The sequence below is a fragment of the Urocitellus parryii genome, chromosome 1 (assembly GCF_045843805.1).
Source record: "Urocitellus parryii isolate mUroPar1 chromosome 1, mUroPar1.hap1, whole genome shotgun sequence".
NCBI classification, from domain to species: Eukaryota; Metazoa; Chordata; class Mammalia; order Rodentia; family Sciuridae; genus Urocitellus; species Urocitellus parryii.
In genome coordinates, this window is record NC_135531.1 from 94,092,697 (window position 1) to 94,117,235 (window position 24,539).

The following is a 24,539-nucleotide window of genomic DNA, read 5'->3' on the forward strand; positions in this document are numbered from 1 at the left end:
CCCAGCCTTAATAAAGCAGATAAAGCCCCAAAGCACAACTACCACGTGGACTTTTCTCATAGGGTGCCAAGTCACAGCGTGCCAACTCATTCTGATAAGGAGTTGTTTGTCACAGACTACAGCGGAAACCAGCGCCATCTTGTAATGGCGGCCACAGTACACAGAAACGGCTCACTACAGTTTACCACTAAATTACATCTGCCCTCTAATAACATGTGAAAGTTTCATAGTCTAGAATTGTGACTAGTTCTCTTAAATGTTACCTAGTAATAGAGGTATCAACTGTTATTTGAGGACATCCTTCACCATCCATAGAGGATCGTTCCAAAAAAGTGATAGCATTTCTTTGTCAGTTTCTACAGGCCTTATGTCAGGTAAAAACTTGGAAATCAAATTTGTTTTTTACAGAAGCATCAATGATAAAGAGTGTAGGAATTAATCTCTTAAAGTAGTAGTTCACTAGCTGGACACAGTGTTGCATACCTGTAATTCTAGGGGCTTGGAGGCTAAGGCAAGAGGATCCCAGGTTCAAGGCCAGCTTTAGCAACTTAGGGAGACCCTGTTTGAAAATAAAAAATAACAAGGTCTGGGTGTGTATGTAGCTCAGTGATAGAGGGCTCCTGTGTTCAATCCCCAGTACGAGGAGTTGGGGGGAGAAACAAAAAGATTGAAAAATAACCTACTAAGGTAAGTGCTTTTCTTTAGGTAAAGTATGCTTTTCTTTATACTATGCATATTAGTTTTCCATGCTGTCATAATAAATTACCACAAAGTGGGTGGCTTAAAACAACAGAAATGTGCTCTCTTGGATTTGGAGTACAGCAGTCTGAATCAGTGTGTCAGCAGGGTCACATTCCTTTTAATGCTGTAGGGGAGAATGATTCCTTGTTTCTTCCAACTTCTGGTGACTGTCAGCATTCTTTGGTTCCTTGTTTTGTGGTCACATCTCTTTCAGGCATTGCTTCTTCCATCTTTATAGCACCTTCTCTGTGTCTTATCTTCTCTTTTGTCTCTCTCTCTCTCTATATATATATATATTTTTTTTTTTTTTTAAGAGAGAGAATTTTTTAATATTTATTAGTTTTTGGCAGACACAACATCTTTGTTTGTATGTGGTGCTGAGGATCGAACCTACCGCATGCATGCCAGGCGAGCGCGCTACGGCTTGAGCCACATCCCCAGCCCTGTCTCCTATATATATGACAGTTGTAATTAAATTTGCCGAAGACTGGGGATGTACCTCAGTGGTAGAACATTTGTCTAGCATGGGTAAGTACCTGGGTTTAGTTCCCAATACTATAAAAAACAATCAGACAAATCCAAAAATTTGTTCACCCAGGTGATACAGGATGATTTTTATCTAAAGATTCATAATTATATCTGCAGATACCATTTTTTTCCAAATAAGGTGACATTTGTAGGTCCCAGGAGTTAAGGCATGTGGGTATCTATTTTTCAGATGGGGTATTTAGCCCACTGAGGGTTGAGCCCAAGGCTGGGCAAGTGCTGTACCACCAAACTTCATGCCCAACCTCAACATGAGAGCATTTAATCACTCAGGTTTTTTTTTGGGGGGGGTAGATACTGGGGATTGAACTCAGGGGCATTAGGCCATTGAGCCACATCCCCAGCCCTATCTTGTATTTTATTTAGTGACAGGTCCTCACTGAGTTGCTTAGCACCTCACTTTTTGCTGAGGCTGGCTTGAACTGTAGATCCTCCTGGTTTAGCCTCCCAGGACACTGGGGTTTCAGGCATGTGCCACACTGTGCCCAGCTCAATCACTCAATTGCTTTTTTTTTTTTTTTTTGGAGCAGTACTGGGTCTTGAATCTGGCGGGTGAGGCTCCTACCACTAAGTGACATCCCTAGTCCTTTACAGGGTCTCACCAAGTTGCTGAGGCTGGCCTTGAATTTATGAGACTCTTGACTCAACTCATGTCACTGGTATTATGGGCATGTGCTGCTAGGCCTGGCTAGCCTTTGGGTTTTTTCACACTGTTTTTCAACCTACACAAAAGTTGCAAATACAGTATAAAGAGTATTTTGTTTTTTCCTTGAGCCATTTCAGAGGAAGTTGCCAACATGATGCTTCATCAACCCTCATTTAATTTAATTTAATTTTTCTGGTGCTGGAGGTTGGATCCAGCGCCTCATGTGTGTAGGTAAAGTATCAGTGAGCATGCCTCCAGTCCCTGCATGGATCTGCAATGTTGTTTTCACAGTGATTGTACCATTTTACATTCCCACCAGTTATGCACAAGGGTTCCTTTTTTCATTTTTCTTTGCATTTTGCTGACAATTGTTTTCTTTCTTTCTTTTTTTCTTTTTTTTTTTTGTTAATAACTATCCCAGGGGATATGAAGTGATGATTTTTAGTCCATTCTAAGATAATTTTTTAATTTAATAATATAGGGGTCCAGATTTAGTCTTTTGTATGTGAATATGCAGTTGTTCCAATATTATTTATTGAAAAGATTATATCTTTGAACCCTGTTGAATTGTTTTGGCATTGAAAACCATTAAACTACAGATGTTTGGGTTTATTTCTGGACTTTCAATTTTATTCCATTGATCTCTGTAATCTTGTTTTAGTTGTAGATGGACACAGTACCTTTATTTTATTATTTTATGTCGTGCTGAGGCTTGAATCCAGTGCCTCGTATGTTCTAGGCAAGCACTCTACCACTAAGTTATCACCCTAACCCTGATCTTTATGTTCATATGCCACTACCATACTGTCTTTTTCTTTGGGGAGTTGGGAGTACTGGGGATTGAATTTAGGGGCACTTGATCCCTGAGCGACACCCCCAGCCCTATTTTGTATTTTATTTAGAGACAGGGTCTTACTGAGTTGCTTAATGCCTTGCTTTTGCTGAGGCTGGCTTTGAGCTAGGGATCCTCCTGCCTCAGCCTCTCAAGCCATTAGGATTACAGGCATGCACCACCACACCTGGCCTTACCATACTATTTTGAATGCTTTAGATTTGCATTTTGAGTCCATAAATGAGTCCTCCAGCTTTATTCTTTTCCAGATTGTTTCTGTTCTTTGAGCCCTTTGTATTTCCATGTGAATTTCATTTTATTTATTTTTTGGGTACTGGGGATTTAACTCAGGTACAATTTATCACTGAGCTGACAGCTCCAGCACTTAACTTTTTTTGTTTTTTTCTGAGACAGGGTCTTACTAAATTACTTAGGACCTTGCTAAGTTGCTGAGGCTGGCTGATCTTCCTACCTCTGCCTCCCAAGTTGCTGGGATTACAGGTGTGCACCACTGCTCTTCTTGACTCCATATGATTTTTATCATCAGCTTTTTTACTTCCTGTAAAAATAGTTGCAATTTTGGTAGAGATTGCATTGAGAATCTATAGCTTAGTTTGAAGAGTATCTGCACTAGTCTTACTATGCTCCCTTTGTAATTTTCATCTTTGTCTTTGTCTTCTTTCTGGAAGGTCTTCTCAATTTTGTCTTCCAGCCTTTCAATTAAAGTATTTTCATTCTCAGAAAATTTCATTTGTTGGATTGTTTTAAGTGTTTTTTTGTTTGTTTGTTTTTGCAGTACCGGGGATTTGAACCCAGGGCCTCATGCATGCTGGGCTACATTCCCAGCTTTATTTATTTTTCTTGGTATTGGGGATTGAACCCAGGGGTGCTTTGCCACTGAGCTACATCCCCAGCCTTTTGTTCTTTGTTAAACTTTTTTTAGGGGTTCTGGGCATTGAACTCAGGGGCACTCAACTACTGAACCACCTTCGCAGCCCTTTTTTTTGTTACTATAGATGGACATGATACCTTTATTTTGTTTGTTTAATTTTATGTGGTACCAGGGATTGAACCCAGTACCTCACACATGCTAGGCAAGTGCTCTACTACTGAGCCACAACCCCGGCCCGCAGCCTTTTGTTTTAATTTCATTTTTTTTTTGAACTTTTTAAAATTTTAAGATGGGGGTCACTAAATTGCCCAGGGTGGCCTTGAACTTGTAACCATCCTCAGCAGTTCAAATTATAGGTATGCACCACAGCTCCCAGTTTATTTTTTTAATCTTCAACATTTTTTTTTTTTGGTACCGGAAATTGAACCCAGGGTTATTTAACCTCAGAGCCACATCCCCAGCCCTTTTTATGTTTTATTTTGAGACAGGGTCTTGTTAAGTTGCTTAGGGCCTCAATAAGTTGCTGAGGCTGGCTTTGAACTCATTTATCCTCCTGTCTCAGCTTCTCAAGCCACTGAGATTACAGGTGTGCACCACCCAGTTTATTTTGCGACAGGGTTGGATGTGCTAGGTTATATTTTGTATATGCAAATACTATGTTATTTTGTATAAGGGACTTGAGCATCAGATTTCAGTATCCCTGGGGATTGGTCCTCTCTCCTCACTGCTGCCCATGGTGGATACTGAGGGATGGCTGTATAAGGGAAATTGCTAACTATTCTACAGTACATAGAAAGAATAACAAAGAATTATCTGGTCCCAAAATGTCAGTAGTGCTAAGATTGAGAAACACCAAGATAAGACTTTTTATTGTTTATTTACTTATGTGGTACCAAAGAAAAACCCAGGAGCACTCAACCATTGAGTCACCACCCTAGCCCTTTTTATTTTTTATTTTGAGACAGGGCAAGGTCTCACTAAAGGACTCAATAAGTTGCTGAGACTGGCTTTGAATTTGGCCATTCTCCTGCCTCAGCTTCCCGAGATGCTGGGATCAAAGGCATCTATCCACCATGCCTGGTGTGATAAGGATTTTTAAAAAGTGCACAGTAGTTAACTAAAAATATGGACAATAATTTTTGTATCAAATGTGTAATCGAGCAAAAGAAAAAAATTAGTAAAGTTCTAAATACTGGACCTGTAATTGCAATTTCATATTTGCTACATTTGATTGGTTAAACAAGACGTGTTCCTGGGTTCAGAGGGAGGAGATATAGACTCTATTTACTGATAAGAGAAGTAGCCCTGCTTATAACAAGGGAAGAAATTGTTTGTAGCCATCATTGAAGATTATGTGTTTCAGGACATATTTAATGTTTTATTTTTGTTTATTTTTCGGGGGTGAGGTACTGAGGATTGAACTTAGAGGTACTCACCCACTGAACCACATCCCTAGCCCTGTTTTGTATTTTATTTAGACACAGGGTCTTACTGAGTTGCTTAGCTACCTCACCGTTGTTGAGGCTGGCTTTCGATTTTCCTGTCTTAGCCTCCCAAGCTGCTGGGATTACAGGTGTGTGCCACTGTGCCCGGCAAGATATTTAATGCTTTCTTAACATAATTCTTGGATAAGGTTCATGTGCCATAAATTTATTTTTTAATGTAATTTTTGCTGCTATAGAGTCATTAAAAATGAGCTAGTTGAGGGCTGGGGATGTGGCTCAAGCAGTAGCACGCTCGCCTGGCATGCGTGCGGCCCGGGTTCGATCCTCAGCACCACATACCAACAAAGATGTGTCTGCCAAAAACTAAAAAATAAATATCAAAATTCTCTCTCTCTCTCTCAAAAAAGAGCTAGTTGAGGGCTGGCATTATGACTCAGTGGTAGAGAACTTGACTCGAACATGTGAGGTACTGGGTTTGGTCCTCAGAACCACATAAAAATAAAGATATCGTGTCCATCTACAATTAAATATTTTTTTGTGGTGCTGGGAATGAACCCAGGGCTTTACACATGCTCTGGGAGTGCTCTACCACTGAGCTACATTCCTACATTTCTAGCCCTAAATTAACATGTTTTTCTAAATGTTTATCCAACAAAACTTCTTTTCTCAAGATTTGTTTGGGAATAGTGGGCGGGAATAGAGAAGGAGATGGAAGGGGAAAAATGTGATTGTTTTGAGAAGTTATCTAGTTTGAGGACGTGGTGCTTCCTGTCAGAATAACTTCCAAATTTGCTTTGTTTAGCCTAGTGCTAAGAGACTAAGGGAAAGAAGTTAGAAAGGTAAAAGAATTAAATAACAGATAAATTTCATGCTTTTACAGACTTTTGAAACTTTCACTTAAGAGTCATAGACTTGATAGTACACACTTGTTAAGAAACTTGAGACTGACTAGATTGTGTTTTTAGGGGGAAGGACTTCATTCATAATATTTTTATACTTCTTTTGTACCATAGAACAACTTCTCTACTTTCTGCCTCCTCTGTATTGATCTCAAAAATGCTCTTGGAATCCTCAAGTAGCACCACTGTAATGATTGTATGAGTTAAATATCCTCTAAAACTTAATCATATCTATCATATTGTAAACTACTTACTACATAGAAATAATGTTTGAGAAGATAGATATGTTTACTCTGACTTGGACATCACACAATATAAATATGTATTGAAGCATCACATGGTACTCATAAATATATACAATTTTTATGTCAAAAAGTAAATTTAGCTGGTCATGGTGGCATACACCTATGATCACAGAAACTCTTCTTCAGTTAAGTGGTTTCGTGTTGTTTGTTTTTAACTGGCTATGTAAGTTGTTATTTGTAGAATAACCTTTTCCAGAACTGGAGCACCTGACTGTCCTTCATTGTACTATAAAAATAAATGATTTCCAAGTGTGGTGGCACATGCCTATAAAACAAACAACTTGAGCTGAGGCAGGAGAATCCCAGGTTCTAGGTCAGCCTCAGCAACTTAGTGAGACTCTGTCTCAAAATAGAAAATAAAAAAGACTAGGGATGTGACTTAGTGCTAAAATGTTCTGGGTTTAATTGTTAGTACCACAAAAAGTAAATTAAAAAAATATTCATATACTATGAAAAGTTTATGCCTGCCATTTTTGTATTTAATGAAATAAATTGACCTAGTATTTTTTCCCCCACCTTATTAAACTGCTTACTAGAGCTGAGGTTTCTAAATGTTTTCTTGAAACAGGCAATGCAGGTTGGTACTCTAGCCTAGCTATAGACTTGAATTTCCTGTTTGGCCCCTTCCACTTTCACTTGCAGATAGCATGACAGTACTTTCAGGGTGTGAATTTTCATCATCACAGGAAAACAAACTGTTCTATTTTCTTATTGTCTAAGTAGTCTATCCCCCAAGATTGTACTAACTGCTTCTGTTCCTGTATAGAAGAAAGGTGATTAGATACTATCTCAGGTGCTTTTAATGTAGACAAAGGACTCCTATCTTTAAGTTTACATACAATATAATTTTTAAAAACATTATTTCATATGTACCAAGTCACATTTGTTAATAGTGTCTAGTTTTGGAGACTGAAATGTTCCAGGGAGAGATAAGACCTCTTTCTGTTAGTTGGTGTTTTGATTTGTTCTTTTTCAGTGCTAGAGATTGAACCTAGGGTCTTGTGTGTGCTGGGCAAGTGCTCTACCATGAGCCATGTCCCCTACTCCATTTTCTTATTTTGAGATAGGGTCTTGCTAAATTGCACAGGCTGGACTTGAATTTGCAATTATCCTGCCCCCCTAGCCTGTCAAATACTTGGGATTACAAACTCTTGTGCCTTTAATTCATTGTGTGAGACAATTTTGCAGATATATAATGAGTCTTCTAGTGATTGGTACTGGCAATTGAACCCACAGGCCCTTTACCACTGAATTTCATCCCAACCCCTTATTTTTTGAGACAGTGTCTTGCTAAGTTTCCTGGGCTGGCCTATAACTTGGTTCTCCTGCCTTAGCCTCAAGTGGGGTGACAGGAATATACACTGTGCTTGGTTTACCATTGTACAGTTTAACAGCTTACTTGACTATTGTTTTACCCATCATGTACCATACAGTTTGTCAATCTGTGGGAAGACTGATGTAACCATAGTCAGATTTCTTATTACGTATTTATTTATTTGATAACTGGGATTGAATCTAGGGGTACTTTACCATGAACTACATCCCCAGCGCTTTGTATTTTTTCTTTGGAGACAAGAGTCTCACTAAATTGCTGAGGGCCTACCTCCAGAGTTGCTGGGATTACAGATGTGTGCCACTGTGCCCAGCAGTTTCATCCTTTGAAACTCTTGATAGTCATTGAAAATTTGTGAAATGAAAACTACTGGCTTTACTGTGGAGGAGTGAAGATGAAAGTCCATGAGAAGTATTACTTTTTGTTTCAAGGATTTACAGTTCTGACAGTTTTATATATTTCAGCACATCACACCACTTAAGTACCCATATGCTGCTTAACAAAAATAGTTCACATAGGTACTTTGGGAGAGGGGCATAGTTTTACAGGGTATAATGAGAATCAGATTGCCATCTTACTTCTATTATGAGTTCCCTATTATTCTGTCGCTTTAAGTTAGGTTCCTGTTTGGTACTGGGTCATGAGACATTAAATAGTACACAAAGCTCAGAGGCCAGCCTGGGCAACCTCTGATTCCCTGTCTCAATAAAAAGGATTGGATATGTAGCTCAGTGATAGAATGCTTGCCTAATTTGCCCAAGGCCTTGGGTTTAATCCTCAGTACCAACCAAAACAGAAATATGAACTATGCTAAGTCGGAAGAGTATCTTCTGCTTCTTTGTAGTATTTAAGGAGAAATTAATGAAAAATGGGCCAGATGCAGTGGCACATACCTGTCATCCCAGCAACTCGGGAGGCTGAGGCAGGAGGATGGCAAGTGACCTCGGCAATTTAACAAGTCCCTAAGCAACTTAGTGAGACCCTGTCTCAAAAAATAAAAAGGTTTGGGGATGTAGAGCACCCCTGGATTCAACTGCAGTTAAAGGAAAAAGAAAGAAAGAAGAATGGGGGCAAGGAATTTCAGAGAATGCCTAAGGGCGACATGTACATATAACCCAAAGGTATCTGGAGGAGGTAGGGATAAAGAGAAGAGTATTCCAGGCAGTATGTTCCTGGAGTTCTAAAGTGATGAAATTAAAAAGTCAGTGAATTGGGGTGGGGGTGTAGCTCAGTGGTAGAGCTCTTGCTTAACATGTACAAGGCTCTGGGTTCGATCCCCAAGTACCACAAAAAACAAACAAAAATCCTCCACAAACCAAACATGAATGAATTAAGTATTATACATAATGGGATATTATTAAGCCTTAAAAAGAAGGACAGCCTTTTTGTAATAATGTAGATGAATCTGGAGGATATTATTGTTAAGTGAAATAAGCCATGCACTAAAAAGACAAATGATCATGTTATCTCACTTTTATGTGGAATCAAAGTCAAACTCTTATAAGTAGAATGGTGGTTACCTGAGCAGGGTTTGAGGGTTAGGGAAATATTGGTCAAAGGATACAGTTTCGATTAGATGGGAATAAATAAGAGATCTGTTGTGCAACCTGGTAACTATAATTAGTAACAACATATTCAAAATTGCTAGGAGAGTGTTTTTTTAAAATATTTTTTAGTTGTAGATGGACACATACCTTTATTTTTTTGTGGTGCTAAGGATCAAACCCAGTGCCTCACATGTGCTAGGCAAGTGGTCTGCCTCAGAGCCACCTCGCCAGCCCCTAGGAGAGTGTTTTTAAGCACAAAAAAACTTAGCTGCAAAAAACGTAAGTATGTTAGATTTGTGTGTGTGTTTTAGCTGAATATTGCTATATTCAACATTGTATACATATTTACATAATTTTGTAAATGATGCATATGTTTTTTGTCAGTTTTAATAAATGAAAAAAGTTTTGAATTATGAATTCAAATAAGTGAAATAAAGCCTAGGGAAGATTTATTTATTTGTCTATTTACTTATTTATTTATTGGTGCTGGGGATCAAACCCAGGGCCTTATACATGGTAAGCATATGCTGTGCCACCAAGCTACACCCCCAGCCCTAGGAAAAGTTCTTGATCCTCATAATGAACAGAGGAAAATAGGCATGGTGATAATTGCCAGTGTCTCAGCTACTTTGGAGGCTGAGCTGGGAGGATCACTTGAGCCAGAAATTTAGATAAGCTGACCGACATAATGAGACCTCAAAAGAAATAAGTAGCTGGGTGGCACTGTAATCCCAGTGACTTGGGAGGCTGAAGCAATTGGATCGAAAATTCAAGGCCAGCCTCAGCAATTTGGTGAGGCCCCAAGCAATTTAGTGAGACCCTGTCTTTTTAAAGTTGATACTGCAGATTGAACCCAGGGGTACTTTACCACTGAGCCACTTCCCCAGCCTTTTTAATTTTTTTATTTTGAGACAGTCTTGATAAGTAGCTTAGGGCCTTGCTAAATTGCAGAGACTGGCCTTGAATTTGCAGTCCTCCTGCCTCAGTCTCTCAAATTGCTGGGATTACAGGTGTGCACCACTGTGCCCAGCTATGAGATCTAGTCTTAAAATAAAAAGGTTTCGGGGCTGGGGATGTGGCTCAAGCGGTAGTGCGCACGCCTGGCATGCGTGTGGCCCGGGTTTGATCCTCAGCACTACATACAAATTAAAAAAAAAAAAAAAAGATGTTGTGTCCGCTGAAAACTAAAAACTAAAAATAAATATTAAAATATTCTCTCTCTCTCTCTCTCTCTCTCTCTCTCTCTCTCTCTCTTTAAAAAAATAAAAAGGTTTAGAGATGGGTCTCAATAGTAAAGCACCTCTGGGTTCATGCCCTAGAACTCCCCTCCCTCCAAAAAAAAAGGAGACTAAAACAAATTATGAAAAGAAGATGTTGTCATTAATTATAGCAGAACGTTTCCATCTAAATGGTTTCTGCTCAAAGGGAGAAATTTAGTGTTCTCTCTAGTGTTTTCCAGTCCCCCCCTTTTTTTGGAACTGGGGATTTAACCCAGGGATACTTTGCCACTGAGCTACATTTCCAAACTTTTTTTTTTTTTTTTTTTTTTTTTTTTTTTTAGAGACAGGTCTTGCCAAGTTGCTGAGGTTGGTTGGCCTAGAATTTGGCAGTCAGGGATTCTCATCCTGGGATTATAAACTTGTAGCACTGCCCCTGGTTTGTTTTCTGGTCTTAGCCCCAAATGCCTTTTCCATTCAGGTTCAATAAATAAATCTTAATGTATTCTGTGTGTCACTATAGACTTTGTTTTCTGGCACTATAGGTGATTAGGCTCAGCAAATTGGACTTGTCCTTGGAAGTATACCCCTCACATTGTCCCACCCCCACTGTCACACTGGAGATTGAACCCAGGAGCACTTTACTGTTACCACTGAGCTATATATCCCTACCCCTTTATATTTTTTAGAGACAGATCTGACTAAATTGCTCATGCTGGCCTTGAACTTGTGCTTCTCCTGCCTTAGCCTCCCTAGTAGCTGTAAATACAGACATGCAGCTTTGCACATGGCCTTTGGAAATGTTTTTTATATGGGTTTTTTTTTTTTTTTTTTTGGTGGTGCTGGAATTGAACCCAGAGCTTTGTGCTTATGAGGCAAGCACTTTGCCAACTCAGCTATATTCTGCAATCCTGGTTTTATGTTTTATTGTCCTTTTTTTAAAAAATATTTTTTAGTTTTCAGTTGACCTTTATTTTGTTTATTTATATACGGTGCTGAGAATTGAACCCAGTGCCTCACACATGCCAGGCAAGTGCTCTACCACTGAGCCACAGCTCCAGCTCCTCTTTATCATTCTTTTTGTTGTATCAATTCTGCTTGGTACTGTGCTAAGAATCTTTTCATTTAGGTATTTAAGTGCTTCTTATTTTCCACTCTTTGAGAAATGTACTGAAGAATGTGACATATCTTATCTCTCACTTTAAAGAGTTTATAATTTAAACATTCAAGGAATAGAGGGTGAGAATATAGAAGTGAACTTTTGATAGTTAATTGAACATGAAGTACAACTGTAGAGTACCATATATGATATTAAATGTATATAACACTGTTAATGAATAAAGTAGCAGCTTTGAAAAGGAAGGTGATTTATGGGGTCTAAAAAGTTAAGAACATGTTCACATATATAAACACTATCTTTATAATTGGAAATGTTTAGTGCTGTATTTTAAAATCACAAATGTGCTATTGTGGATTTAGATAAAAATGATCTGGGCCAGGGGTGGCTGGGGGTGCAATTCAGTGATAGAACACTTGCCTAGCATGCACAGGGGCCTGGGTTTGATCCCCAGTACTGGGGTCTTTAGGAGAGATCTGGGTGCAACTTAATATATTTTTCTTTAAATCTGTTTCATACTGGGTCAGTTGTGCATTGTCAGTTTTATATAGATTTCTCCATTGTGAAACTTTAAACAATGGTAAGCAAATTTGCTGGGTGTGGTGGTGCATGTCTGTAATCTCAGTGGCTCAGAATTGCAAGTCCAAGAACAGCCTCCACAACTTAGTGAGAACCTGTTTCAAAATAGAAAATAAAAATAAATAAAAAGTACTGGGATATGGGGCTAGGATTGTAGCTCAGTGGTAGAGTACTTGCCCCTCACATGTGAGGCACTGGGTTCAATCCTCAGCAACACATAAAAAATAAAGTGAAAGTATTGTCTACCTACAACTAAAAAAAAAAAAAAAAAAAAATTTAAAAAAGAAAGTACTGGGATAAAGTGCTCTTGGTTTAGTACCAAAACCAAACAAGAACATGGTAAGCAAATTCAGATGTCTTATCAAATCAGCTGTCATTTATTTGGGAGAAATATCTTACAAGTCTGAACTCACTGACTTGATCTCAGAATTCCTAGACTCAGTTGTTCTCTTGCTTCAGCCTCCTTAGTAGCAAGGACTACAGGAGCTTCACTGACTTTTTAAAACTTCTTTTCTCAAGGTAGATTTTTCCTGCTTGCCAAAGTGATATTCATTATTCTCTGACTTCCTGATTCCATATTGCTGTCCCTTACCTTCTGATGTGTAGACCTAGTTTTATACTTGAGGTCAGTGGTGAGTGTAAAAAAACAATTTTCAGAGGATTGGTGATTTAGTTTGAGATAAAAACCTTTTGGGTTCAATCTTCACTACTGCCTATAAATAAAGTACATAAAAATAAAACCAATCTCTGAAAATTCATAGATAATACATGTAATCTGCCTTGGAAAGAATTTATGATGATTGGGCTGGGGTTGTGGCTCAATGGTAGAGTGCTTGCCTAGCATGTGTGACGCACTGGGTTCGATTCTCAGCACCATGTAAACAAATTAAATAAAATAAAGTTTAAAAAAATGTGAAGATTGAAAAAAATAAAGAAGAATTTATAATGGGTGTGTACACTCTTGTAATCCCAGCTAATTGGGAGCTGAGGCAGGAGAATCCTAAATTGTAGGGCAGCCTTGGCAATTTAGCAAGATCCTGTCTCAGAATTTTAAAAGGGGCTGTGGATGAAACTTAATGGAAAAAAGTAATTATGTTGTATTAACCTTATCTGAAAAACTACTAAACTTGAACTTTTTCTTACTTTAAACATTTGCTTAACTTCAAAGTAGTTTTTTGGATAGAGCTAAAATGAAGATGAGGAATATCTATTGGATAGTTTAGCTGTATTGTGCAGATTTCTCTGTCATGTTGAAAGACTTATTCATGAAACTGTAACATTTCTTGTCTGGGATAAAAATATTTTTCTTGGTTTTTTCAAACTTATTTGAGACATTATGTATTTTGTGAGAATCAAATCTTGAGGGGGAGAAGGAAGAAAGAAGTAAAGGCTGGTTTTGTGTTCAAACTGTTTTCTATATGCAGAACCTTTTTAGAACCTTGAATATTCTAATGTGTAAGAATGTAGATTACAACATTTTCCAAATTTCTTTGACCCTTAAAGACCTATAAATAAACCATGCTGTGTAAATTTCCTTTTCAGTCTAACTCTCCGCCCCTCAGTCCTGGTCTTATTTGGGTGGTCTGTAACTTGTGACCCTCCCACCTCAGCTTTCTGAGTAGTAGAGACTTACCAGTGTTTGCTACCTAGAAAGTGGCCTTATTTTATAGATATGAGAACTCTGATCTGGACTGTTTGACTGATTTGCTTTAAGTTATGTCAGAGCATATAATGAAAAATATTGAAGTATATTAGCATTTAGAAAACCTGAATTCTGCATATTACCCCTAGTGATTATAAGCAAGAATATAAGGAAGTTATTTATTTATTTATTTTTGAACTGAGGATCGAACCTGGAGTGCTTTACTACTGAGCTCCACGGTAGAATTTTTATTTTTAGACAGGGTCTCAAAATAAAACCAGTGATCCTCCTGCCCCATCTTCACCAATTACTGGGATCACAGGCATGTGCCTCCATGCCTAGTCCTTAGTTTTATTTTCATGCTTTCACATGGACTGCTTGTCCAATAATAAGGGCTGGGAATGTAGTGCCTTCAGGTATAGCACCTCTGAATTCAATTCCCAGTACAACAAAGGAGGGGGAAAGAAAGATTTGTTTAAGAGCAAATTCCTCTTTAATAATGGAAACATTTTAATTAGATAAATAGCAAATAATTTGTTTTGTAAACCAATAGCTATAGAATTAGAAATGTAATTTTAAAAGAGGAAGTTCTTTCTACTTAGTGTTTACCTTGAGAAACTCATGAATAAAAGAGAATATTTAGTAAAGCATTTAATAGTGAAAAATAGGAAATAAACTGTAAATATCCATAAACTAAAGAAAGGTTTTATTGTTGTGAGTAGCAGAATAAACAGCAATGGAAAAAGGATCAACTAGGTCTACTGTGTATTTTCATGGGAAAATATCTCAATATTTTGAGGGGGAAAGCAAAGTATGGAAATATATGTAACCGTGTAAGGCTTTCTAAATATAAATTTAAAAATTGTATGTGCAGTGATGTAGGCTTGTATTTGGGAGGCTGAGGCAGAAGGATGGCACATTCAAGGCCAACCTCAGAACTTAGTGAGACCTTGTTTAAAAATTTTAAAAAAAGAAATAAAAAGGGCTGGAGACGTAACTCAGTAGTTGAGCGCCACTGATTCAATCCTCAGTATTGCAAAATAAATAAATGAATATGAAAACAGTGCTATATCGTTTATGGACACAGATAAAAGTATAAAGGATTGCATGGGAATAAAAAACACTATATTTAGGTTAATCATTACTTATGGAATGGTACATGGGGAACTTTGTAAAGATTCAAAGTTAATGTGGCAGTATTAAGATTGGGCAAAGCTGAGGGCTGGGGATGTGGATCAATGGGTTCAATCCCTGGTACCCACCCCACCCCCCCAAAAACAAAGACTGTACAAAGCTGGGTGGTAGGTTCAGGTTGCTTATTTTCTGTATTTTAAGATTTACTTGGATTATTTTAAAGGAAGAATAGGCTTATTTCTGATAAGGGTGTCACTTCTTGTAGTCATTTCAGAAAAAGATTCATAAAGATCCTTTTCCATCAATTTGTCACTAAAAAGTAGCATTATTAAGAGAGAAAAAGGAAATAATATTTAAGTGTGCCAAGGGGTTAAGTCTGTTGGCTCTGGATAATTTGATATTATCAAAAATCGTATTTCTTTGTCAAACTCAGATAAATGTGAATTGCTTGTATCTATATCTTCCAAGCTGTTACTTTATTCATTAACAGTATTATATACATTTAATATCATATGGTAATTTAAAATATGCTAGCAGTTGTTTTCAAATATTAGCTTAAATATAAGATTGGCATATAAATTGGGAATAGACAATTAATTTAAATTAAGGTTAAATTAAATTCAAGGCCAACCTAGGTAATTTAGCAAGACCCTGTCTCAGAAATTAAAAGGACTGGGGATGTAGCTCAGTGGTAGAGAGCACCCCCGGGTTTGGCGAAGGGGAGGAATGGCAAAAATTGCTGAAGACTATTTTGCTCAGTAGTCGTAGGATGGAGCCTGGAAAGTTTGCATTTCTAATAAGTTTCCTATGATGACCAGGTTGTTGTGCCCAGGACCTCAGTTTCGAGAACTACTAGTTTGTTCTTGGCAGGTCAGTAATTCTAAATGAGATTTAGCTTAATTTCCTGGGCAAAGAGTTTCTTAAAACATTTTAAACTTGTGAATTTCTAATGTTTTAGACCTTGCATATTTAGAATATTTTAGATCCAGACTGAAGAAGCATGGTATAATAAAACACCCAAATTCTTACCCTTATGTTAGATACATTTTGTTTTTGTTTTGTTATAAAATTTGGGAATAGGTCTAGATTATCTCTTCTGAATTTGAGGTTATAATCCTGTGAATCATAAACTCTTTAAATCTTTTCATATCATGAAAAAGAACCACCCAAAATACTTGATTTGTTAGCAGTGTTCAAAACTGTTAAAACCTGTCTTTAGTCAAGTATGGTGGCACACACCTGTAATCCTAGCAATTCAGGATGCTGAGGCAGGAGGACTGCAAGTTGGAGGCCAACCTGGGCAATTTAGACTGTCTCTATAAAATAAAAATGGTTGGGCATGTAGCACAGCACCCCAAAATACTTGATTTTAAAACCAGTTTTCTACCAAGCTAATTATAACATCGTAGTTTCCCATCTTGTTCTGCTCACTCTAGACTAAAGGTGAGGACCAAAAGAGCAAAACAAACCTTTTCTGTGCTGTATTTATGTTGCTTCATAATGGTTAAGATTGGGGAATAACTAGAAAAGCTGGGCATAATGATGCATGCTTGTAGTCTCAGCTATTTGGTAATCTGAAGCAGGAGGATCCCTTCCCAGGAATTCAAGGCCAGCTTGGGTAACCTAGGGAGACCTGGTCTTGTGGTGGTGGGCAAGCAAGAGGCATTAATTTTTACCCAAGATGGCTTTACTACTTAGATAAAATGAAAAGAAATCTACATATCCCTTGCAGGATTGCAGGATCCCTTCCTCTAAAAAATTCAGGAAACTTTCTTTCCTGGTTGTGTGTGGTGTGTGTGGTGTGTGTGTGTGTGTGTGTGAGAGAGAGAGGGGCACTAGGGATTGGACCCAGGGGCACTCTACCACTGAACTACCACTTTTTATTTTGAGACAGGGTCTCACTAGTTTCCTGAGGCCAGCCTCAAACTTCTGATCTTCCTATCTCTGCCTCCTGAGTCACTGGAATGGCCTTGTGCCTGGGGTGAGGCCCAAAATTTAATCCCAGCAAAACGTTTGTATACATATGCGCGCGCATGTACACACACACACAAATAAATAAGGAATAATTATTTGGGAAGTGGGTATTAAGGAATAACAAGGGATTATTACTAGTCTTGCTTATTTCTGCATTAGAAATCACATTCCTGAACCAAAAAAGATAGTAGGAAAAGTGTTAAAAGTTTCATTGAAAGTTAAACTTTACTTGAAAATAATTAAAACAGTTGGTATAGGTTCAGGGCTGTTTGAACTAAGACAAAAACACTTAGGATAGTTTGAGAGAAGCAAAATTATTTATAGTTCATCGTCTTTATTTAAAGATCTTAGTTCTACCATATACCTATATACAAGATTAATATAGGGAAATAATTTTTCCCCTAATACTGCAGATTAAACCCAAGGGTACTTTACCAACTTTTTTTTTTTTTTTTTGTATGGGGATTGAACTTGGGGGCTTGCGACCACAGAGCCATATCCCCAGCCCTGTTTTGTATTTATTTAGAGACAGGGTCTCACTGAGTTGTTTATTAGCTTTTGCTGAAGCTGGCTCTGAACTCGGGATCCTTCTGCCTCAGCCTCCTGAGCTGCTGGGATTTCAGGTGTACATCACTGTGCCCTGCTGACAAAGAACTCTTTTAAATTGGCTAAAATACATAGTTTGCTCCCCCAAATGATACTTATTTTAATTTTTAAAGGCTGTCAAGGAAATTAAAAATGTAAAATCTTTTTATAATTTGAGGATTCTAGTTTAACTGTCAGGCTTCACTGACTTCCCCACGTTTTTCTTTATTTTTTATTTTTTAATGTTTTTTGGTACCAGGGATTGAACTGGGGGGGGGGCACTCTACCATGAGCCACGTCCCCAGCCCTATTTTGTATTTTATTTAAAGACCAGGTCTCACTGTGTTGCTCAAGGCCTTGCTTTTGCTGAGGCTGGCTTTGAACTTGCAATCCTCTTGTCACAGCCTCCCAAGCCGCTGGGATTACAGGCGTGCGCCATCATGCCCAGCTTTCCCCCACATTTTCCCAGAATCTAATTATACATACTTTTATTTCTCTATTGCTCTTTCTGTAGAAAAGTTGTTTTCCTAGAATGTTCTACCACTGGGCTATACCTCCAGTGCTTTTTATTTTATTTTGAGACAGGGTCTGGCTAAGTTGCCCAGGCTGGCTTTGAACCTCAGGTCCTTCAGTCTTGGCCTCCTAAAGAGCTGGAATTATAGGTCTGCTCAGCAAAATTGAACAACCTTGAGGGCTGAAAATGTAGATTAGTGGCAGAGCAATTGCCTAGTATATGTAAGGCCCTGGAGTCAATCCCCAGTACCACAAAAATAAACAACTTTGAGATGCTGAATTTTTTTAAATATTTATTTTTTAGTTGTAGGTAGACACAATACCTTTATTTTATTTTTATGTGGTGCTGAGGATCGAACCCAATGCCTCACACATGCTAGATGAGCACTCTATCTCTGAGCCACAACCCCAGCCCCAAGATGTTGAATTTTTTTAAAATTTATTTTTTAGTTTTAGGTGAACACAAAATTTTATTTTTTATGTGGTGCTGAGGATCAAACCCAGTGCCTCACATGTGCTAGGTGATCGCTCTGCCACTGAGTCACAACCCCAGCTCCGAGATGTTGAATTTTACATTTGTAATACGTATCTCAAAGTTAAGTTCAACAATTTTAAGCTAAAAAATTTTTAGTTGTTGATAGAACTTTATTTTATTTACTTACTTATATGCAGTACTGAGAATCGAACCCAGGGCCTTACACATGCCAGGCAAGTGTGCTAACTGCTGAGCCTCAGCCCCTTAAATTAAAGTTTTAATTATACAGTTTGAGTTTTGATAAGTATATGTAAGTTGTTCACTCTCCAAAATTATGATACAGAACACTTCCATCACCCCCAAATTTTCCTCCTGTCCGTTTGTATTCAGTACACTCACTCTTTTTTTTTTTTTTTTATATTTTTTAGTTTTAGGTGGACACAATATCTTTATTTTACATTTATGTGGTTCTGAGGATCGAACCCAGTGCGTCTCAGGCATGCTAGGTGAGCACTCGACCACTGAGCCACAACCCCAGCCCCTAGAACAAGTCCTCTTATGAATTTTTTAAAATACCACTGACCTTGTTATAAGATGGTGTCTTCCGTATTTAAGAATTTCTAATAATGTACCTTACACATTTTTTTACATGTTTTCATAATATGTATTATTTGCAGAACATAGAAGTATTTTCATTTAATCAAGCAAAACACAAATTTTGACTTCACATTCACATATAACTTTCTCTGACATTTGAAACTCAATAGATTGGTGATCCAGAAGGTCTTCAATAATCATTATATGGAACAAACTGTATTATTATCTCCAAAGTTTACTCCCCCAAAATTTCTTCTTTTATACTCTAAAACATCTTCATCGTGTTGTTTGATGAGATAGAACCACAGAAAGACGGTGGTACCCAAGGTCAGCCCGACTTTCAGCCAGTTCGGCTGGTCGTTCGGTGGGTCCTGCAGGTAGAACTTTGACTGTGCTGAAGCTAGCATGCAGCAGCCCCTGGTTCAATCCCAAGAACCCTCCTCAAAGTTTGTTGCATATCTGAGTCTGAAGCTCCTTAAGGCCTCCCTGGTTTCCTTCTTTCTGGAGCAGGGAAGAACATTTATTTCTTAGTTTCCTAGCGGGAAACCATTACTCTCACTTTTATCTCCAGCTTCTGGAAACACTGATCTGTGTTTGTTTGGGGGGTTACTAGGGATCAACTCCAGAGGCTCTTAACCTCTGAGCCACAAGTTGCTTAGAGCCTCACTAAATTGCTGAAGCTTTTTTTGGGGGGTGGTCATCGTGCTGTGGATTGAACCCAGGGCCTTGTGCATGATAGGCAAGTGGTCTACCATTGAGCTGTATCTCCAGCCCCTAAGGCTGGCTTTGAACTCAATGATCCTCCTGCTTCAGCCTCCCAAGTTGCTGGGATTACAGGTGTGTGCTACCATGCCTGACTTAATGTGCTTTCTGTCATTATAGTTTTATCTTTTCTAGAATGTCAAATAAATGGAATCATACAGTATGTAAGCCTTTTTTTGTCTGGCTTCTTTTACTTAGCATCATGCATATCTGCCTTTGAACCAAAGAAGTGTTCAATGAGTGTATTAAATGTATATTAGCCTACATTTGAGTAAGTTTTTAAAAATTGATTGTATCATACTGACTCAAGAAATGTACTGATGGATTGTAAATTCAGCTTAGATAAATCTTAGCTTTTGAGGTCAAACCTTGATATCATTTGGCATAAAAAAAGGTAAATCAGTTTGAAAGGGGCAAAAGATTAAGGCTAAATCAGAAGTGAAATTCCATTTAATGAACATAGCAAGACTTCAGAATAGCTTGTTAAATTCAAATTATATTTTAATAGTAGCCTATTGCTATAGCAGTCAGTGTCTTAAATCAAGCCATAGTTCTTAGTTATACTGACTTATATTGAAGGACTATTTGGGAATGGGAATTATACAGTAATTATATTTCTTCTTGAAATGGGTGGAAAATCTGTAGGGAAGCAAAATCTAAAAACTGAAATACTTGAGGAAATGTTTTAGATTTCAAGTCTCAGCACCTTTTTTTTTTTCTTTCCAAGACTCGTCTCTATTTATGCTTTGTACTCCAAGTTCACACATAGGAGTAAAAGAGCATAATAGTTGTAGTAAAGTGACTGGTTGAATAACTTTAACTCTGACAACTCTCAGAAACAAATATGTGTTGGGTACACCTGTAATCCCAGTGATTTGGGGGGCTGGGATTTGCAGGAGGATGGCAAATTCAAAGCCAGCCCCAGCAATTTAGCAAGGCCCTAAGTAACTTAGTGAAACCCTGTCTTAAAATTTTAAAAAAGAGCTGGGGTTGTGGCTCAATGGTTAAATGCCTCTAGGTTCAATCCCCAGTACAAAAAACCAAACTGTTCAAAAACAAAACACCAAAACCAGAAAAAAAAAGTATGTTGCAAATTAATATATAATATTTGGAGTACTAAAGCCATACAATTATAAAACATTGGTAAGTCTATAAATAGTTTATAGCATTCAAAAATATTAGATTTTACTGTTGTTCTTGTAAAGTATACTCTAAAACTAGTTTTTCTTCAGAACTTGTTTTAATCAGAAACCAAAACCAAAACAAAGGGTACTGAAAGTATACAGTGTCTAGCAAGGCCCTGGGTTCAGTCCCCAGTACTACACATACACACAACAAATAAACAAATAAATAAATAATATAAAATAAATAAAACACAAGTGGAGGGCTGGGAATGTGGTTCAGTGGTAGGAGTTGCTTAGCATATGCCTGCTCTGGGTTCAATTTCTGGTATTACAAATGAAAAAACCAAGCCAAGGGAAAGTTGCATGATTTTCTGCCTTATAATTATTCAGGCATACCCACTGTTAACTGTTCTCAAGTTTAGCTAGGAAGTAAGGGCACCCAGGTGCATATCTGTAATCCTAGCCACTTAGAATACTGAGGCAGGAGAATCAGAAGTTTTGAGGCCAACCTCAGCATTTTAACAAGTCCCTAAGCAACTTAGTAAGACCCTGTCTCAAAATTAGAAATTAAAAATTAAGGGCTGGGGATGTGGCTCAAGCGGTAGCGCGATCGCCTGGCATGTGTGCGGCCCGGGTTCGATCCTCAGCACCACATACCAACAAAGATGTGTCCGCCGAGAACTAAAAAATAAAATAAAATAAATATTAAAAATTTTTAAAAAAAGAAATTAAAAATTAAAAAATCAAAAGGGTTCTTGCTCACTGGTAAAGTGCCTATGGGTTCAATCCCCAATACCAAAAACTAAAACAACAAAAACAGCTAAAGAGCTGACATCTGATTGTAGAACATTACTTAAGTAGATCAGTCTGTAGAGCTTTATGGTGTGGTGTGGTGTGTGGTGTGGTGTGTGTGTGTGTGTGTGTGTGTGTAGTGGGGACAGATGGACCAGGGATTGAATTCAGGGGCATGTGACCACTGAGCCACACCCCCAGCCCTATTTTGTATTTTATATAGAGATAGGGTCTCACTGAGTTGCTTGGCACTTTGGTTTTGCTGAGGCTAGCTTTGAACTTAAGAACCTTATGCCTTAGCTTCCTGAGCCCTTGGGATTATAGGCATGCACCACTGCACCGCCCAGCTATGATGGGTTTTATTACTAAAGTCAGTCCTCTTTTTTTTTTTGGTGGGGGCAGTTCTGGAGGTTGAATCTGGGAGCACTTTACTAGTGAGCTACATCCCCAGTCCTTTTATTTATTTTTCACATTTTTGAGATAGGGTCTTGCAGACTTGCTGAGGCTATTCTTGAGATCCTTCAGCCTCAGCCCCCAGAGTAGCTGGGATTACAAGTATGTGCCACCATGTCAAGCTCAACCCCCTATCTATCTATCTATCTATCTAATCTATCTATTTATTTATTTTGAACCCAAGGGCACTGAACTACCCCCCAGGCCTTTTTATTTTTTTACTTTGAGACAGAATGGCCTCAGATTTTCAGTCTTCCTGCCTCAGCCTTCAGAGTTGCTGTGAATACTGGCATGTAGCTCTTTGCCCAGCTCTTAGTTCTATATTTGCCTACTAAATTCTAAACAAAGCAAAAATGCCGCACTTTACTATTCTATTTTTTCAGTGCTAGGGGTTGAACCCAGGTGTCTAGTATATGCTAGGCAAGCATCCTTACCTCTGAGGTATACCCTCTCACTTTTAAAAGCATATAGTTGCATTTAAGAGTCCAAAGTAACTTCAATTTAAAAGTTCACTATCTATCTAATCCTCATTTGAAGGAATGATCCTTAAGAGCTTCAACAGTAAGTAGGACAGAGAATATTGGTAACAATGAAAATTTAGTCACGATGTAGTTACATTTATGTTGAATACATTTCTTTTCTTTTTCTTTTTTTCCTTAAGGAATTAAATGACCTGGCAAGGGACCCTCCAGCACAGTGTTCTGCAGGTCCTGTTGGAGATGATAGTAAGTATTTAAAAGGAATTATGGAGTAAAACAGCATAACAATGTCTCTGGGGAGCTCTGTATTATACAATCTCTTAAAGTTATCTTTGTTTTAAGAGATAGTTTGCTAAGGAAAGGAGGGAGTGTATACTTTTAGTTTCCAATGAAAGAAGCCATTCAGTCATTTTCTATTATATTTTGAACCCCCTGTGCTAGGCATTATCTTCGTTGTTCTGGTTTATTCCTCTCCCCTCCTTCATTCCTTCTGTGTATTTTTGTGGGGTAAAATAGTTAATTAATTACATCTAGTTTATTTATTTGTTGGTACCAGGGATGAAACTCAAGAGTGCTTTACCTACCATTGAACTACATTCTCAGTCTTTTTTTGTTTTCTGGTATGGAGAATTGAACCCAGGAACACTTAAAATGCTTGGCCACATCTCCAGCCCTTTTTATTTTTTATTTCGAGAAAGGATCTCACCACATTACTTAGGACTTCTCTAAGTGGCTGATGCTGACCTTGAATTTGTGATTCTTTCACCTCAGCCTCCCAAGTTGCTGGGATTACAGGTGCTCACCACCTTGCCAGGTTTTCCTAATGTATTTTTAATGTCTAATTTACATGCTTACTACTATCTAAAATAATTTATTAAATGATCTTACCACATAGGTTGAGTAATAATTTCCCTTTTTTTCTAATATGATTCAATGTAGCTTTTCCCCCTGAATCTTCCAATTTTGTTTGAAGGGAGGATATTTGAAGGACTCTGTTTTGTAACACCAGACAAATCCACAAAAAATTGGTAATGTTTATCAATTAAAAAAATGATTATGATTGGCAGAAACATTTGTATAAGAAAATTATACATATTTTTTACAAAGAGAAAGACCCTAAGGAACTTAGCACCTAAAAAAAACTTGGCTGGGGTTGTGTCTCAGTGGTTGTGCCCTGGATTCTGTCCCTGGTACCAAAATAAAACAGTAACAATAACAACAACAACAACAAAAAAAAAACAACAAAACAGAAATGAGTATGAGAATGAGATTATCTTGTCTTCTCTGATGCTAGGGATCAAACCTAGTGCCTCACATATGCTAGGAAAGCGCTCTGTTGCTGAACTATTTACCCCAGTTCCTTGATTTTATTAAGAATTTTTTTTTTTTCTGATTTCTTTTTTCTTTTTCCTTACTATAAGGAGAATGATGATGATGACAGTGATGATTTTGGTACCAGGGAGTTGCTTAGGGCATCACTAAGTATGAGGATTATTTTAAAGATAAAACTGATATCATAAATTATAAATTATGAGAGGGTATGGGGTTATGACTCAGCTGTAGAGCGCTTGCCTAGCATGCACACGTGTGAGGCCCTGGGTTCGATCCTCAGCACCACATAAAAATAAAGAAATAAAATAAAGGTATTATGTCCAACTATAAAAATAAAATACTTAAAAAATAAATAAATAAAATAAATTATGAGACTGGGGCTAGGGTTATAGCTTGGTAGAGTGCTTGTCTCACACATGTGAGGCATTGGGTTCAATCCTCGGCAGCACATAAAAAAGATAAATAAATAAAATAAATTATGAGACTAAGTATGTACATGTGTGGAAAAATCTGATTTACATTATTAAAGTTTGACCTGTCCAGCATTAATATTTACTGTGTTTAATACCAAGCAGGGC

The 24,539-nt window shown here is 37.8% G+C and overlaps 1 protein-coding gene across 1 annotated transcript in view; it reads left to right on the top strand.

Annotated features, from left to right (window-relative positions):
• Ube2d2 (ubiquitin conjugating enzyme E2 D2) overlaps positions 1-24,539 on the top strand; it is a 57,359-nt gene that overhangs the window by 18,342 nt on the left and 14,478 nt on the right. Inside the window, exon 2 of the mRNA XM_026401241.2 lies at positions 22,812-22,875. Coding sequence (XP_026257026.1) covers positions 22,812-22,875 — 64 coding nt within the window. The remainder of the gene's footprint in view (positions 1-22,811; positions 22,876-24,539) is intronic.